This window comes from Mercenaria mercenaria, chromosome 5 (genome assembly GCF_021730395.1).
Source record: "Mercenaria mercenaria strain notata chromosome 5, MADL_Memer_1, whole genome shotgun sequence".
NCBI classification, from domain to species: domain Eukaryota; kingdom Metazoa; phylum Mollusca; class Bivalvia; order Venerida; family Veneridae; genus Mercenaria; species Mercenaria mercenaria.
In genome coordinates this window covers 68,778,818-68,794,284 of record NC_069365.1, presented here as the reverse complement: position 1 = coordinate 68,794,284, position 15,467 = coordinate 68,778,818, and the positions used below count along the sequence as shown (strand labels likewise).

The 15,467-nt window shown below is 35.8% G+C and overlaps 1 protein-coding gene across 1 annotated transcript in view; it reads left to right on the top strand.

Annotated features, from left to right (window-relative positions):
• Positions 1-15,467, top strand: part of LOC123557523 (vesicle-associated membrane protein 7-like) — a 25,937-nt gene extending 10,470 nt beyond the window's left edge. Inside the window, exons 4-9 of the mRNA XM_053543841.1 lie at positions 6,206-6,255; positions 7,349-7,436; positions 7,813-7,890; positions 9,280-9,366; positions 9,999-10,091; positions 11,891-15,467. Coding sequence (XP_053399816.1) covers positions 6,206-6,255; positions 7,349-7,436; positions 7,813-7,890; positions 9,280-9,366; positions 9,999-10,091; positions 11,891-11,956 — 462 coding nt within the window. The 3' untranslated portion in view covers positions 11,957-15,467. The remainder of the gene's footprint in view (positions 1-6,205; positions 6,256-7,348; positions 7,437-7,812; positions 7,891-9,279; positions 9,367-9,998; positions 10,092-11,890) is intronic.

Genomic DNA, 15,467 nt, shown 5'->3' with positions numbered 1-15,467 from the left:
TGCAGCCTTATAGAGACTTCATTTATGGTTTGATTTGATACAAACTTGCAAGATATCTTTAACATCAATAGATCTTGGATTCCATGATGAATCCATCAGATCCAGTCATAGGTTCTGGAATTACGTCCCCTAATTGACCCCTGAAAGAGCCAAAACTTGTGAACACAATAGAAGTGCCATTTTACATTTGTTTTTAACCACACTTATACACAACTTAAGTCACAATAAGATTTCGGTTCCTTTCAAAAACCGGCTAGATTCCTTTATGGATTCTAAAGTTACTGCCCAAATTTTGTATTTTGGCCCTTTCAGCCATATAGAGGTTTCATTTATGCTTTAATTTGATGCAGACTTTGCACAGAATGTTTACCTTGATGATCTCTAGACCAGGTTTGAAACTTGGTCATGTGGGGTCAAAAACTAGGTCACCAGGTCAAATCAAAGGACAATCTTGTTAACACCCTAGAGGCCACATTTATGACCCTATCTTCATGAAACTTGGTTAGAATGTTTATCTTGATGATTCCTAGGCCAAGTTCAAAACTGGGTCATATGGGGTCAAAAACTACGTCACTGCTCAAATCAAAGGAAAAGCTTGTTAACACTCCTGAGGGTCACACTTATGATGCTATCTTCATGGAACTTGGTCAGAATGTTTATCTTAATGATTCCTAGGCCAAGTTTGACACTGGGTCATGTGGGATCACAAACTAGGTCACCTGCTCAAATCAAAGGAAAAGCTTGTTAACACTCTTGAGGCCACATTTATGACCTTATCTTCATGAAACTTGGTCAGAATGTTTATCTTGATGATTCCAAGGCCAAGTTTAATAGGTGAGCGATATAGGGTCATCATGACCCTCTTGTTTTATTTGTTTACATTAATTAACCCTTAGCTTGCTGGCGGCAAGTGATTCTGCCTTTGCGACCAGTGCAGACCAAGATCAGCCTGCACATCCGTGCAGTCTGATCATGGTCTGCACTGTTCGCTATTCAGTCAGTAAATTTTTAGTAAACACCCCTTCAAATGATAAATGGTACTGCCCAAATTGGAAGTTGGACCAGTCCATCATAGAAATTTAGCATGGTAAGGGTTAATAGAGAATGCATAACTGTCAAACTTCATATGATGATTGCCTGTGGTCAGTAACTCATGAAAGGCTTGACAGATTTAAATAATTTTTGGTACACAGGTGTAACATCATGAAATACAGCTCAAGTTCAACTTTGGCTACAAACTGCCAATTTTTTGAAGTTGTTATGGCCCCTTTTCAACTCAAAATTTGCCATACTTCTGCGACAAGGCCATATTGTGGGGGTATTATTTGTCAATCTTGTGACAGTTCTAGTTGTTTTTAGTGTCATCACACAATGGTCAAGTTCACAGCATGATTAAAATTGAAAATTACCTACCCATAACCAGTAACCTTCAACAGTGCATCTGGGTGGTTGGGGAGGGGGCATATGTGTATAACACTTGTTTTTAGCTCAATGCTCAGGTGAGTTTTTGTGATTGCTCGATGTCCGGCGTCTGTCTGTCTATCGTCTGTCCGTCAACATTTAGCTTGTGTATGCGATAGGCCAAGTTCGAAATCTAGGCCAAGTTCAAAATGGGTCATCTGGGGTCAAAATCTAGGTCACTAGGTCAAATCAAAGAAAAACCTTGTGTATGCGATAGAGGCTGTATTTTTCAACGGATGTTCATGAAATTTTGTCAGAATGATAACCTTGATGAATTCTAGGCTAAGTTCAAAAATGGGTCATCTCGGGTCAAAAACTAGGTCACTAGGTCAAATCAAAGAAAAACCTTGCATATGCAATAGAGGCTGTATTTTTCAATTGATCTTCATGAAATTTGGTCAGAATGATTACCTTGATGAAATCTAGCCCAGTTCGAAAATGGGTCATCTTGGGTCAAACAGTAGGTCACTAGGTCAAATCAAAGAGAAACCTTTTGTATGCGATAGAAGGTGTATTTTTCAATTGATCTTCATGAAATTTGGTCAGAATGATTGCCTTGATGAAATTTAGGTTGAGATTGAATGTGGGTCATCAGGGGTCAAAAACTAGGTCACTAGGTCAAATCAAAGAAAAATCTTGTGTATGCAATAGAGGCTGTATTTTTTAATTGGTCTTCGTGAAATTTGGTCAGAATGATTGCCTTGATGAAATCTAGGCAGTGTTTGAATATGGGTCATCTTTGATCAAAAACTAGGTCAAATCAAAGAAAAACCTTGTGTATGGAATAGAGGCTGTATTTTTCAATTGATCTTCATGAAATTTAGTCAGAATGATTGCCTTGATCAAATCTAGGTTGATTTTGAATATGGGTCATTTAGTAACAAAAACTAGGTCATTAGGTCAAGTCAAAGAAAAACCTTGTGTATGCAATAGAAGCTGTACTTTTCAATTGATCTTCATAAAATTTGGTCAGAATGATTGCCTTGATGAAATCTAGGTTGAATTCGAATATGGGTCATCTCGGGTCAAAAAGTAGGTCACGAGGTCAGATCAAAGAAAAACCTTGTGTATGCAATAGAGGCTGTATTTTTCAATTGATCTTTATGAAATTAAGTCAGAATAATTGCCTTGATGTAATCTAGTTTGCGGCTGAATATGGGTCATCTTGGGTCAAAAAGTAGGTCACTAGGTCAAATCAAAGTAAAACCTTGTGTATGTGATAGAAGCTGTATTTTTCAATTGATCTTCATGAAATTGGGTCAGAATAATTGCCTTGATGAAATCTAGGTCGAGTTTGAATATGGGTCATCTGGGGTTAAAAATTAGGTCACTAGGTCAAATCAAAGAAAAAACTTGTGTATGCTGTAGAGGCTGTAATTATTGTCAGTTGATCTTGATGAAATTGGGTCAGAATGATCGCCTTGATGAAATCTAGGCCGTGTTTGAATATGGGTCATCTGGGGTCAAGAACTAGGTCACTAGGTCATATCAAAGAAAATACTTGTTTAAACTCGAGACCACATTTTGGGTCCAATCCTAATGAAAATTTGTCAGAATATTTGTTTCCATGTAATCACTAGGTCAAACGTTTACACTGTTATAGTGTGTTTCTCAGATGAGCAACCTAGGGCCATCTTGGCCCTCTTGTTTAAAGTGGTCTTGTTACTACTTCCTATAGCTGGACTTGGAGGTAAAGACATGATTCACAGCATTTTGAAATGTATCTACAACAGTTTTAATAGTAATGACCAATTCGCTTCTCTTAATACTGCTTGCGAGACATTTTATGCATATGGTACGGACATATGCTGTAACACTATGAGTCGTAGTCTATGACTTTCTGTTTGCCAGTAGTGTAATCTTTCTATGCACCCTGGAAGTAGGCATAATGTGATAGTTATCACTGTTTGTTAGCATGTCTTTCTGTCTGAACAACATTGCATCTCAGCTTTACTTTTTATACGCATGTCTCTGAAAGAGGGGGCGTATTATTTGAACATCCATGGCGGGCAGGTGGTCGGCATCCAAAGCATGTCCGCTCTCTAAGTCGAACAGTTTTCATCCAATCTTCACCAAACTTGCTGACAATGTTTGTGTGCATAATATCTCGGCCAAGTTCGATAACTAGCCAAATCACCCCAGGCACTCTTGGATTATGGCCCTTGAATTACTCAAAAAACTGCGAATTTAGCCTTGTCCGCTTATGGCCCTTGAATTACTCGAAAAAAACTGCAAATTTAGCCTTGTCTGCTCTCTTAAGTCGAACAGTTTTCATCCAACCTTCACCAACTTTGCTGACAATGTTTGTGGGCATAATATCTCGGCCAAGTTCGATATCCAGCCAAATCGCCCCAGGCACTCTTGGATTATGGCCCTTGAATTACTCGAAAAACTTCAAATTTAGCCTTGTCCGTTCTCTTAAGTGGAACAGTTTTCATCCGATCTTCACCAAACTTGCTGACAATGTTTGTGGGCATAATATTTCAGCTAAGTTCGATAATCAGCCAAATCGCCCCAGGCACTCTTGGATTATGTCCCTTGAATTACTCAAAAGTCTGTGAATTTAGCCTTGTCTGCTCTCTTAAGTCGAACAGTTTTCATCCAATCTTCACCAGACTTGCTGACAATGTTTGTGGGCATAATATTTCAGCCAAGTTTGATAACCAGCCAAATCGCCCCAGGCACTCTTAGATTATGGCCCTTGAATTCCTAGAAAAACTGCAAATTTAGCCTTGTCCGCTCTCTAAGACGAACCGATGTATTTTGTGACAGTCTGGCACTCTTTTTAAGCAATTCAAGGGATTCCACTGAAACCTTTCAGTCCCCTCTGGTTAAGACTATAGATTTGCACATTGCCCACTTGACAGTCTAAATTTTATCCCATTCTTGTCTAGTCAATAATTCTTTCAAGGGATTTTGCTCAAAGGTCATGGTCACATCTAGAATTTCAAGATTTTATGTCATTTTTCTTGTCCAGACTTTTTTTCTATCCATAGATAGATACTCGAATAATAGCTTCTCACTAACATTCTCTAGAACAAGATGATGTTTCACATTCAAGACCTAGGCCTCTAACTCACAGCTCAATGTCAGTCTTGGAGGTCAAAGATATTTGGTCAGAGGTGACTTTGTGAACAGTTTTTTTTACATTTTTAATAAACATTTTCAGTAGCATATTTCTGGAACCAAATTCATTGTATAGAAATTTAGAAACAAAATTTTAAGTCTTTGAAACTTAATAATAATGTTCTCATCAGATTTACTTCCCTTTATAATGATTGTAATGATAGTTTTAAAAGATAATCTCATTCGTTTCTATTACTTCTTTTTTTTCCCAGAACTAAAATTACTATGATTAGGTTTAAGTCCTGTGTATGGGTGCTTTACACCTGGCAAACTATAGAACCTGGGAAGCTTCTAGAACTGCAGCATCTTCTGTATCTATAATATTATGCACTGTCCTCCCACTTACAGTTACTATAAGCTTACACACACAGAGTAGTAATGATATCTGACGGCAAAACCAGCAATCGTGAGTTCAGTCTACCGCTCATCCAGCTACGAATGAGAAGTTCCTAACAATGGTATAAGAGTCTCAGTTGTGTAGATGCTTTCACATGTACAACATGTACAGGAGTCAGATCTGTACTTCAGAGGTCAAGGTCACAGACGAGGACCTAATCCTGTTTCTGGTGTGCTGTTTCAGGATCACCAATGTCTCATAAACATATTTCTTGTTCCCTTTCTATTTGCAAAAGAAATCATAATAAGAAATGGCTTATTCTCATGTTTAAAGTGGTATTAGATAACCATGTATGAAAGAATGTGCTTTGGAAAAACTCATTTTAATATATATGTATTTATTTTACCTCCGCAAAACCAGAATTTTTGATTAATTCATCCTTTGACTTTCTGTTGTTTCCTTAATCCTTGAAAAAATTCTGACACCTTTTGACCAGTGGCAGTGTAGCTCTTCATTTCTTCATAATGAATTTGAATTTCTTTAGCCATTAGTTAAAGTACCAGTATATATCTTAACTAATTATTTCATAATTGTACACTGGTCCTTGTACTTGCATTTGCCAAGTGCTGAAATTTATAAAAAGTGTTTAGCCTGATTGAAAAATTGTGTATTAAGATAATTTTGAATATTTTTTCAGGCGATTACCTCTTATTAGTTGTCATATACAAACAAAACAAACTGTAATGAGTATTAAATTGTATGCTGTGGAGCGTTTGTATCATAAATAATCAAGACAAGGCCACCGGTACAGCAAAATACCAGTCATTCCTCGAGGTCATACGGTGTAAAGAAAACTGCTTGCGATGTCATGATTTCAAGAAGCCCAAACAATAAAAAGTATTTTAAAAAAACAGCCTAGACCCACATGACTTCCCAAGAGAGCCCGTATTCTTGAGCCACTGATGCTTGAGAAACCGGTTTCTCTGTATATTTTTTTCATATGAGCCATGGGAAAAACAACATAGTGGGTTTGCGACAAGCATGGATCCAGACCAGCCTGCGCATCTGCGCAGTCTGGTCAGGATCCATGCTGTTTGCTAATGGTTTCTATAATTGCAGTAAGGCTTTAAAAGCGAACAGCATGGATCCTGACCAGACTGCGCGGATGGGCAGGCTGGTCTGGATCCATGCTGGTCGCAAACCCACTATGTTGGTTTTCTCATGTCACGGCTCATTATTATGATTCTATCATCATTTCAGTTTTTCTATTTAAACTTTCAGGATTATGAAAGAGCCAAGGCATTCTCATTTTTGTCAGAAATCAAAAGAAAGTAAGATTTTTTCTTCATTCTCTCTCTTTGTATATCTTAGTGAAACCTATTTTTTGCTAATTATACCCACAGGTACAAAGTATATGGGGGTTATATTGAAGTCATGCAATTTCATGTCAGTCAGTCTGTCTGTCCATCTGTAAATCAATAATTCCTTTCTGAAGGTATATTTCTGAAACAATTTCATGGATTTTCCAGTACCATAACTATACATAAATGTTAATTCACCATGATAATTCAGCAAAAATCAGGTGTGACTACTCCATATTGTCTGAACTGCTGGAAGGATTTTCATAAAACTAGTGTCAATTGTTTGACTCATCAGCACAATGTGCAAAGCAGACAACCCAAGTCCAAGATCAAGTCACACTGGGAGGTCAAAATTCAGATAGTTTTATTTCAGATTGGCTGATTGATTTTCAGATAATTTTTCATAAATGTTCACCATGATAATATGACAAGAATCATAGATGACCCAAGTCACAAGGTCAAGGTCAAACTTTAAAATAAAAGCTATCTTTTGCGTCTGCTTCATATCGTATATACCACTGGAAGGATTTTTGTAAAAGTAGGTCTTCAAGATGACATGCAGAGTTTACAAACCTGGTCAGGAGATCAAAGATCAAGGTCAAACTTGGATATCAAATGTCATGATCATAGCACTTTACCTTACAGATATCAAAGCTGTATCTAGAGGTATAAATCATCTTCACTGATAGCTCTAGTTGATTTTAGATTTACTACTTACTACCTTTATATCTATATATATTTCTTAATTCAATATCTTTGTTAGTGTCATTTCTGAGTCTAAAGCCTTTTGTAACTGCACCCATTTTAATAAATATAGATAAGTACATTGTAAATGTCTAGGTCATTTCTCAGAAATCCTTTTGCACAGTTTTTCCATGAGTTTTTAATCTAAAAATTTTAAAATCCTTTGCTGTAGACTTTTTTTTAATCATTCCAAATTTTGAGGATCATTTTGTAAGTTTATTTGCATGATGACAAATGACATACCTAACATAGGAATAAATGCTTTATTCCCCTCATAAATGGTAAAAATGGGAAAGATAATCATAATATTTATATTTAGGTTCCAGATGCAGTATGGTGTGCGGGCACAGACTGCACTACCGTATGCAATGAACAGTGAGTTCAGCCGAGTAATGGCAACACAGATGGTTTGTATCTTACAGCCAGACTTTTACAGTAAAACTTCTGTTTAAAGCCCATAGCATTAAAACCTGCTTTCAGAGGTCACCTGTGAACAAGGGCAGCACTTCCTTTCACAAAGGGCAGTTTTTAAAGACAGGTGTGACTGGCCTTACACTAATTCCTATAATTTTCTTGGAGAAGGTTACCTTGTTTCTTTTACTATACTCAGTCAGCAGAGCATAAGTAAAATCCAAGAGATTTTTTATATACCAACATATATTGTCACCAAACTTCAATATTTCATTTTTGAAAGAAATCTGTAATATGCGATTATGAACATTTTTGCTTTTAGACATTTTTTACCTACATGTACTTTCTATATACCATGTATGTTTTCTTCAGAGAGTGTCATCAGATAGCAGTAGTAATTCAGCAGATAAAGTGGAAAAGGTACAAGGCCAAGTGGATGAATTGAAAGGAATCACCTTCCTGAGATGGTCAGAATATAGGTATGTTAATGTTTAGAAACTAATTGGATGAAAGTGCTTTACCTTCTGATATCATACAGATTAATGCAGATGAGGCACTGAATAGATTGTAAAGGCGTCATGCTATCACTGGCGATGTACCTTCCTTGAAACATTGCCAGATAATAGATTGTATGGGTCACTGGAGCTGTACCTTCCTGAGATCGTTGCGAGATAATAGTTGTAATGGGTCACTGGAGCTGTACCTTCCTGAAATCGTTGCGAGATAATAGTTGTAATGGGTCACTGGAGCTGTACTTTCCTGAGATCATTGCCAGATAATAGTTGTAATGGGTCACTGGAGCTGTACCTTCCCTTAATCATTGCCGGATTATACAATATGTCATTGTGTGTGATCACTAGAGGTATTCACAAATGTTCCTTAAAAGACCCTTTACTAAATTCTTTCAATTACACAATATTGCCCCCAGTGGACAGCGCTGGTTTTGCCTATATATCTGTATAGAAAACTTTGATAACCTTACAAACCACTGGCCAGATTTCAAAATAAATGTACACAACTATTATTATGAAACGTAAGCAATGGTGAGCGATTTAGGGTCCATCATGGCCAACAATTTCTAAAAAAATCTTCTTCTTCAAAACCACTGTGCAGATTTACACCAAACTTCACAGGAATTTTCCTTGGGTGCCCCCCCCCCCCCCCTTTCAAAATTGCCCAAAGAATTGAAATTCATGCAGAACTTTGGTTACCATGGCAACCGAAAGGAAAATCTTTTAAAATCTTCTCCTCAGAAACTATCAGGCGGATTTCAAAAATACTTTGTAGAAAATTAATGATCTCTAGGTGACCCTCTATCAAGATTGTTCAAGCCGCTGCGTTTCGCTAAAAAACATGGCTGCTAGAGGGTGGGGCTTGTTTTCCCAGTATGGCTATAATGTAAAATTAAATTATGTTAAATTTATGTGTTCAAATGGATTCCATGTTTATCTAGGCAGATAGCTAGTGAACTTGTTCATAGTTACTCTTACTTGCAAGCAAAGGGAAAATTCCTACCTGATGTTATCCATGTTCATTTTACAAAAATGGCTTCCAAAGACACATTTCATGAGGTATGCTGGTGTGACATACATCTTCATTCAAGATGTCTCTTTTTATTTTGCCATATCAACAGCTATGCAAATTTTTTATTATTCTGATGCTGAATGACTTTAAATTTGACCTACTGACCTACTCTGAATAATTTAGCATCAGCTTCGATATTTGGACCATGTTCACAGATTTCAATGCTTTATTTAATCTTCTGACCTACTTTCTTGTTATTGATGATACCGTATGTAAGCAATATTACTCAGGTGAGTGACCCAGAGTCTTCATGACCCTCTTGTTATTATTTCAGATCAAATAGCAGATAGAGGTGAAAGATTGGAACTTTTAGTGGACAAAACAGAAGATCTCAGCGCTAATGTAAGTTTCTGCTGATTCATATGTACTGTAAAATCATTAATTTTCATTGGGGACTAATTTTTTGTGGACTTTATAGATGCATCAATCAACAGAATTAAATCCCAATAAACAATTATAATTCCCATGCAGTTTATCTTTCTTAAATGACGTTTTCTGTTCCTCTAAGGACATACCCCTTCAAAAGAATTAACCTGTTTTAAAAAAAAATGATTTAATTAAAAAATGAATGAAGTTTTACTGATTTTTGTGAGACAGGTATTAGATGCTATTAAATATGCTTCATTATACCAGCTTACTGCAATAAATGTGGTACTTGTGTCATTTTATAAAGCATTTTTGCAATAATTTATTGAAAAAGAGCAGTTTGCATAAGCCCTTACCTTGCTAAATTTCTATAATGAACTTGTCCATCTTCCAATTTGGACAGAACCATTGACTGTTGAAATGGGGTGCTTACCAAAAAGATACTGGCTGAATAGAGAACAGTGCAGATCATGATCAGACTGCATGGATGTGCAGACTGATCATGATCTACACTGGTCGCAAAGGCAAAAACCTGTTGTGTCCAGCATGGTAAGGGTTAACTTTGTCTTATACATAATGGAAAGGTAATTTTTGTGTGTTTATTTCAGGCTGTTACTTTTAAGAAAACCAGCAGGAATCTTGCACGATCACTCTGGTGGAAAAATATTAAGATAACTATCATAATTGCTGTTGTTATAATTGTAAGTATGCGGATATATGTAGTGGGGCTGTGCGCGAAACTATTGTAACTGTACATAAATAAAGAACCAGATACAGCAGTTTTGCACCCAGCCCTTAAATTTGCATACTGTCTATTTCTGTTGATATGAGAATTGTCAATAATGGTATCAGATCCAGGAATATTGGATAGGTAGATTGACTGCTATCGTTACTGCTGAAAATAACACCATTTGAATAAACGAAGTATATACTGGCTAAGATCCTACAATCGGACACTTTTGGCATATTTTTCACGATAAATCAAGAGATAGATATATCTAGTGGTTGAAATTTCGCATGAACAAAGCTAGGTTCTCCTCCCAACTAAAGAGCTAATTTGTTAACTTCTAAAATTAGGTCAAGTACTTTTTTGAGGCCTGAACAAAGGGCCACCAAATCACACTGTTTTAAGGTCAAACAGTACCATGTTTATGGACAGAAAGTGTCACTTTATTGATTTTCAATTTACGTTCAGCATTAATTGAATTAAACTTTATTTTCAACCAAGGGGAAGTATATATAGTCGTACAGTGTCTGAGTCATAGAATTACCTCTCTTGAATCGATAATTTTATCGTATCTCTCCAGACTAAATCTTTTAAAATTTCACTTTTCGAAGTGGATATTTTGATATGAAAATGTGTTTTAGGGTTATCAAAATCATGCACTAAATTATCAAAGCTGTATTTCCCAGGTTTAAGTTTTTACTAAACGTCTTGTCTGCTTACCTCAAATTTGCATGGGGGATTTAGATTTAATGGCGGGACCCTACGGAAATACTGCGCATGCACATCGCACCACTTCCGACTTTCCCCAACATGTAAACATACTTCATGAGTGCAGACGAAATGAAATGTAGCATTTCTTGTAAAATAAGTAAATTTATCCGTTGTAACTTTGCTGTGTTGTTGAAAATCAAGCGTCCATTTGATTGTAAACAGATAAGAAGGTTAAAGACCGAAATAAAGCATTTACGGGCCTGTCCGGTTTGGTGGTCGTCCGGATTTCATGGTCGCCAACCAGTAAAATGATCCTATGGAAGCATAGAACACAACCAAGCAAAATAATAGCAAACTCGGTCTGGTTGTGTTCGTGAGAAGTAATGAAGGGTGCAGCATCCCTCGCACCCCTAGCACCGGCTTAAGTGAAGGTCTATTACTGTGAAATCATTAATATTCGTTGGGGACTAATTTTCGTGGATTTCGTGGTTGGTTCAATCCACGAAATTTAATCCCAATGAAACAGTAAAATTCCCATTCATTTAATGTTCAAAAGTTGAAATCCACGAATTCATATCCCCACTAAATTGCCGTTTTGACCAAAACCACGAAATTTCATTCCCACGAAATTAAATGATTTTACAGTATAGTAAAATTAAAAGGACTCCTTGGTCCCGAAAAAACATTGAAATAATATAACAACACTGAGTCCAAGTACAGGGAGGATATTTACAGCTGCTACAGGGCACTTCAGAACAGAACTCATTTTGCCCTGCATTTTTGTAAAAAATGTATAGCCATCGTTCTACATCTGTCCATCAGTACATCTGTTTATCAAGAAATTACATTGTGGGTCCTTACATTCCTGGATTGCTTCTAACAGTATCCTTTCTCCAAGGAGAGAAGACTTTTGAAAAGTTAGAACTTTGAAATTTTCTGTAGGAAATTTAGGATGTTGACCAAAAGGCAGTGTGTTAAAGTCAAAGACATTCTGCATTTGAAAACTAAGCATATATTTTTATGACTATGTACAATGATTATAATATGAATTTTCTTCTTCAGGTTGTAATATACTTCATAGTATCAGCTGCATGTGGAGGGTTAGATTGGCCATGCACGAGAAAATGATAATGAACAGTTACCTTATAGTGTCACGTGTATAAAGACAACATGATTACAGATACAACTGCAGTATCTAGTGTTTATTCTCTTGTGATAACAGCCCAATTTATTGAAGAAAAAAATCATAATTAAGAATTCAGTGAATGTACAGTCATGTGCCAGATCAAAAGTTCACTAAACCATTTTTTCGCCACAGACTTGCAATGCATTTCAAGGCTGTATGAAAACTGCTATTTTCTATTAATACTTAACACGTAGTGCGACAAAACAGCACAAATTTGAATTTTAGATTTTTCCAATGGAATTTTGTAAACTGACAAAATTAGATTTTATTATTTCCGTCAGGTAGTATTCTGTATGATGTACATTGGTTTTAATAAACAGTCAAAGTTCATTTGCTCGAACTCATATAGAGAGATTTTGCTCGGACTCGATGATGAGACGAGCTAAGGGTGGTGTTCAGATTGTCCGAGTTCGAGCAAATGAGGTTCAACTAACTGTATTTTACAGGTAGCATAATAGTTTTCATTTTGTATGTTTGAATCATTTAGATATAATGAAGTGCAAAACAGTAGTGTTTATGAAAATATGAGAAATATATTTGAGTCTTTAGGTAAAATTGTATAATAAATATCGGTGGAGCACATGACTGCAGTGGGTTGGGACATGTTGACGGGAGGCAGTGTCCTAGAGCTAAATTTATAATGCAGAGAAGAGAATCGATGTTGGGAACACTTAACATACAGACAATCTCATACACTGTGTATCATTATATTTGAATATTTGCATACATTTTTTATGACCCCCTAGGGAGGCTTATTTTACTCCAGCTGTTCTTCAATATGTTAGTTAATCTGTCTATCTGAAAAGCCTAGTGTCTTGGCTATAACTCGTAACTCTATTAGAGAGATTCCAATGAAACTTGACACAAATGATGAACATGAGAAGGTTTTTTTTTTTTTGTTGAGCAAGAGTCATACCTTTACCTCCAATGACATGCTAAAATGGAAGGAATGTAAGTCTTGATACTTACTCTTCAGCAAGAGCACTCAACTTCAGGGGTATTCACACATACTAGAGACATTTATTATTTTGAAAAACAAAGGATTTTTTTTTCATAGTTTACAGAAAACAGAAAAGACTATTTTCAAAAATTCAACGTTTAGTTACTATGGATATTTGATCAATACTGTTGTAGTAATGTAGTGATGTAGTATGGGTTGTACAGTAACTTAACTTCTTAAAGCCCCAGTTGATGTATATCAAGTAACTTATAAAATTTGGGGTTAATTATCGGTACCAGTGTTGGTTTTGACCAAAACACACAGTCGATGACCATTTATTTATACTTGAACATTTACCAGAATATTGTTACTGAAGCAATTGAGTTGTCACCTTTTGCTAATTTGTTGGCCAGTTGAGTTAAGTGTTTGTTTACATTCTAGTGACCTCTGGACAAAGGTTATTGGGAATTGAATATGGGTTGCATTAGGATTATGGGCTATATTGATATGTATGTGAAGTCTTAATCTATGTCAAAGTTAATTTTGTTAATAGCAACCTGACTAACAGGTAGATGATTCCTGTAGGAAAGGTCAGATTCAAAATAAACATATGGCTGATGAATTCAACATTATATATCCAGGATATAATCCTTATCATGCTGGACACGATTTGTTCTGCCATTTCGACCAGTGTAGATCATAATCAGCCAGCACATCTGTGCAGTCTGATCATGATCTGCACTGTTTGCCATTCATTCTGTATCTTTTTGGCAAGCTCCCCTTTAAACAGTTAATGGTATGGTCCAAAATGAAAGAATGGACAAGTTCATTATAGAAATTCAGCAGGGTAATAGTTAAAATGATTTGATTTATTACATATCCATTTGGTTAAATGCATGTGTTCTATTAATTTGATTCTATATACCTTTATAAGGGTTTTAAAAAAATTCTAAATTATATTTATAGCACTTTCTTTTTTTTGCATAATATATGCAATTTTTATTGCATTTTGTGTAATGCACATTCAAGTATGCAAAAATTTTCAGTTTGGAATGTATTGCACAACATGTTGATATAAATTGAAGGTTTCGGAAAAAAAAATACATAGATGGAAGTATTCAAGTTTGTCAGATAATGCCTGTTAAGGTAAAAAAAAAAACAGCTATTCTGTACAAAAAGGGTTTTTAAGTATGTCCTGCAAATTTAACTTTTAACATATATTGTCTGTACATGCTTTTTTGTTCATGAAAGTATTTAAAAGATTGAATGCAGAATGTGTGAATACACCATTTTAGCCATACCATGAGAAAACCAACGTAATGTCTTTGTTACCAGCATGGATCCAGACCAGCCTGTGCATCCCTGCATTCTGATAAGGATCCATGCGGTTCACTAACAGTTTCTCTAATTGCAATAGGATTTGAAAGCTAACACAATGGATCCTGACCAGACTGCGCAGATGCGCAGGCTGGTCTGGATCCATGCTGGTTGCAAAGCCAGTATATTAGTTTTCTCATGGCGTGGCTCATTTTTATCCTGCACATCATCAGTCAGACAAACTGCACTGACAATTGTAATTTGTCAATTTCCTATCTTAATAAGACTTTTTTGCTTGATGTCCAGGGCCCATATTCATAAAGCTCCAAAGGGAAAATTTTCCCTAAGGGACTAACTAAGGGAAATGTTCCAAAGCATTTTGTGAACAATCGTCAAGATAGTTGGAATGTCTAACAATATTGTCTTATAGAGTCTGGCATAGTAATGAAGATTATCAATAAATCTTATAAAGTTTACACTTTTCTTTTGTGCTATGTTGTTTAGGAAATTTTACAAAGTTAAGGATTTTTCTAGGTTTTCTCCTTAGGAGCTTAATGAATACGAGCCAAGACCATTTGAATGACAACTGTTGGAGAGTTGTTTAGCAAAGGAACCAATACAGCTCCTTAGAATGAATGAATGAATGAGTTGGGTTTTAACGCAAATCAACACAAAAAGGTCATATATCTCCGAGAAAAACGATGTTATGTGTTAAAACCTGTCAGAATGTTATAATGTATAAAATACTCCGCTACATTTGACTTTTGAAACCTTGTGACCTTAGCTTTATTTAAATATATTACTGGTTGATGGAACAGCCTGTTAACCTTTACCTTAATGATGGCAATTTAGCCGGGTACAGGTTAAATACCACTTCTTTCTGTGTAGCACCACTGTTGTAAACCTGGTTAGTGGTTACATACTGGGCTCATTTTAATTTGTTGTGTTGAAGAAACATATTTTCATGAATATATGTTAAAAGTGTGGCGTTTTCAGTAAAATAGGGCTTACTGAAATAAATGGGCTAGTTCCTAGTTTTTGTACATACAACTGGATTTTTTTCATCAAAGATTTATTGTATATAAATTTTCATTTATATTCAGAATTCATTAACATATACTTGCTATGTTCCATATTAAACACATTGTGCTTATGATTATTATTTAATAAAACACACACTTTTGTTATTACTTGTA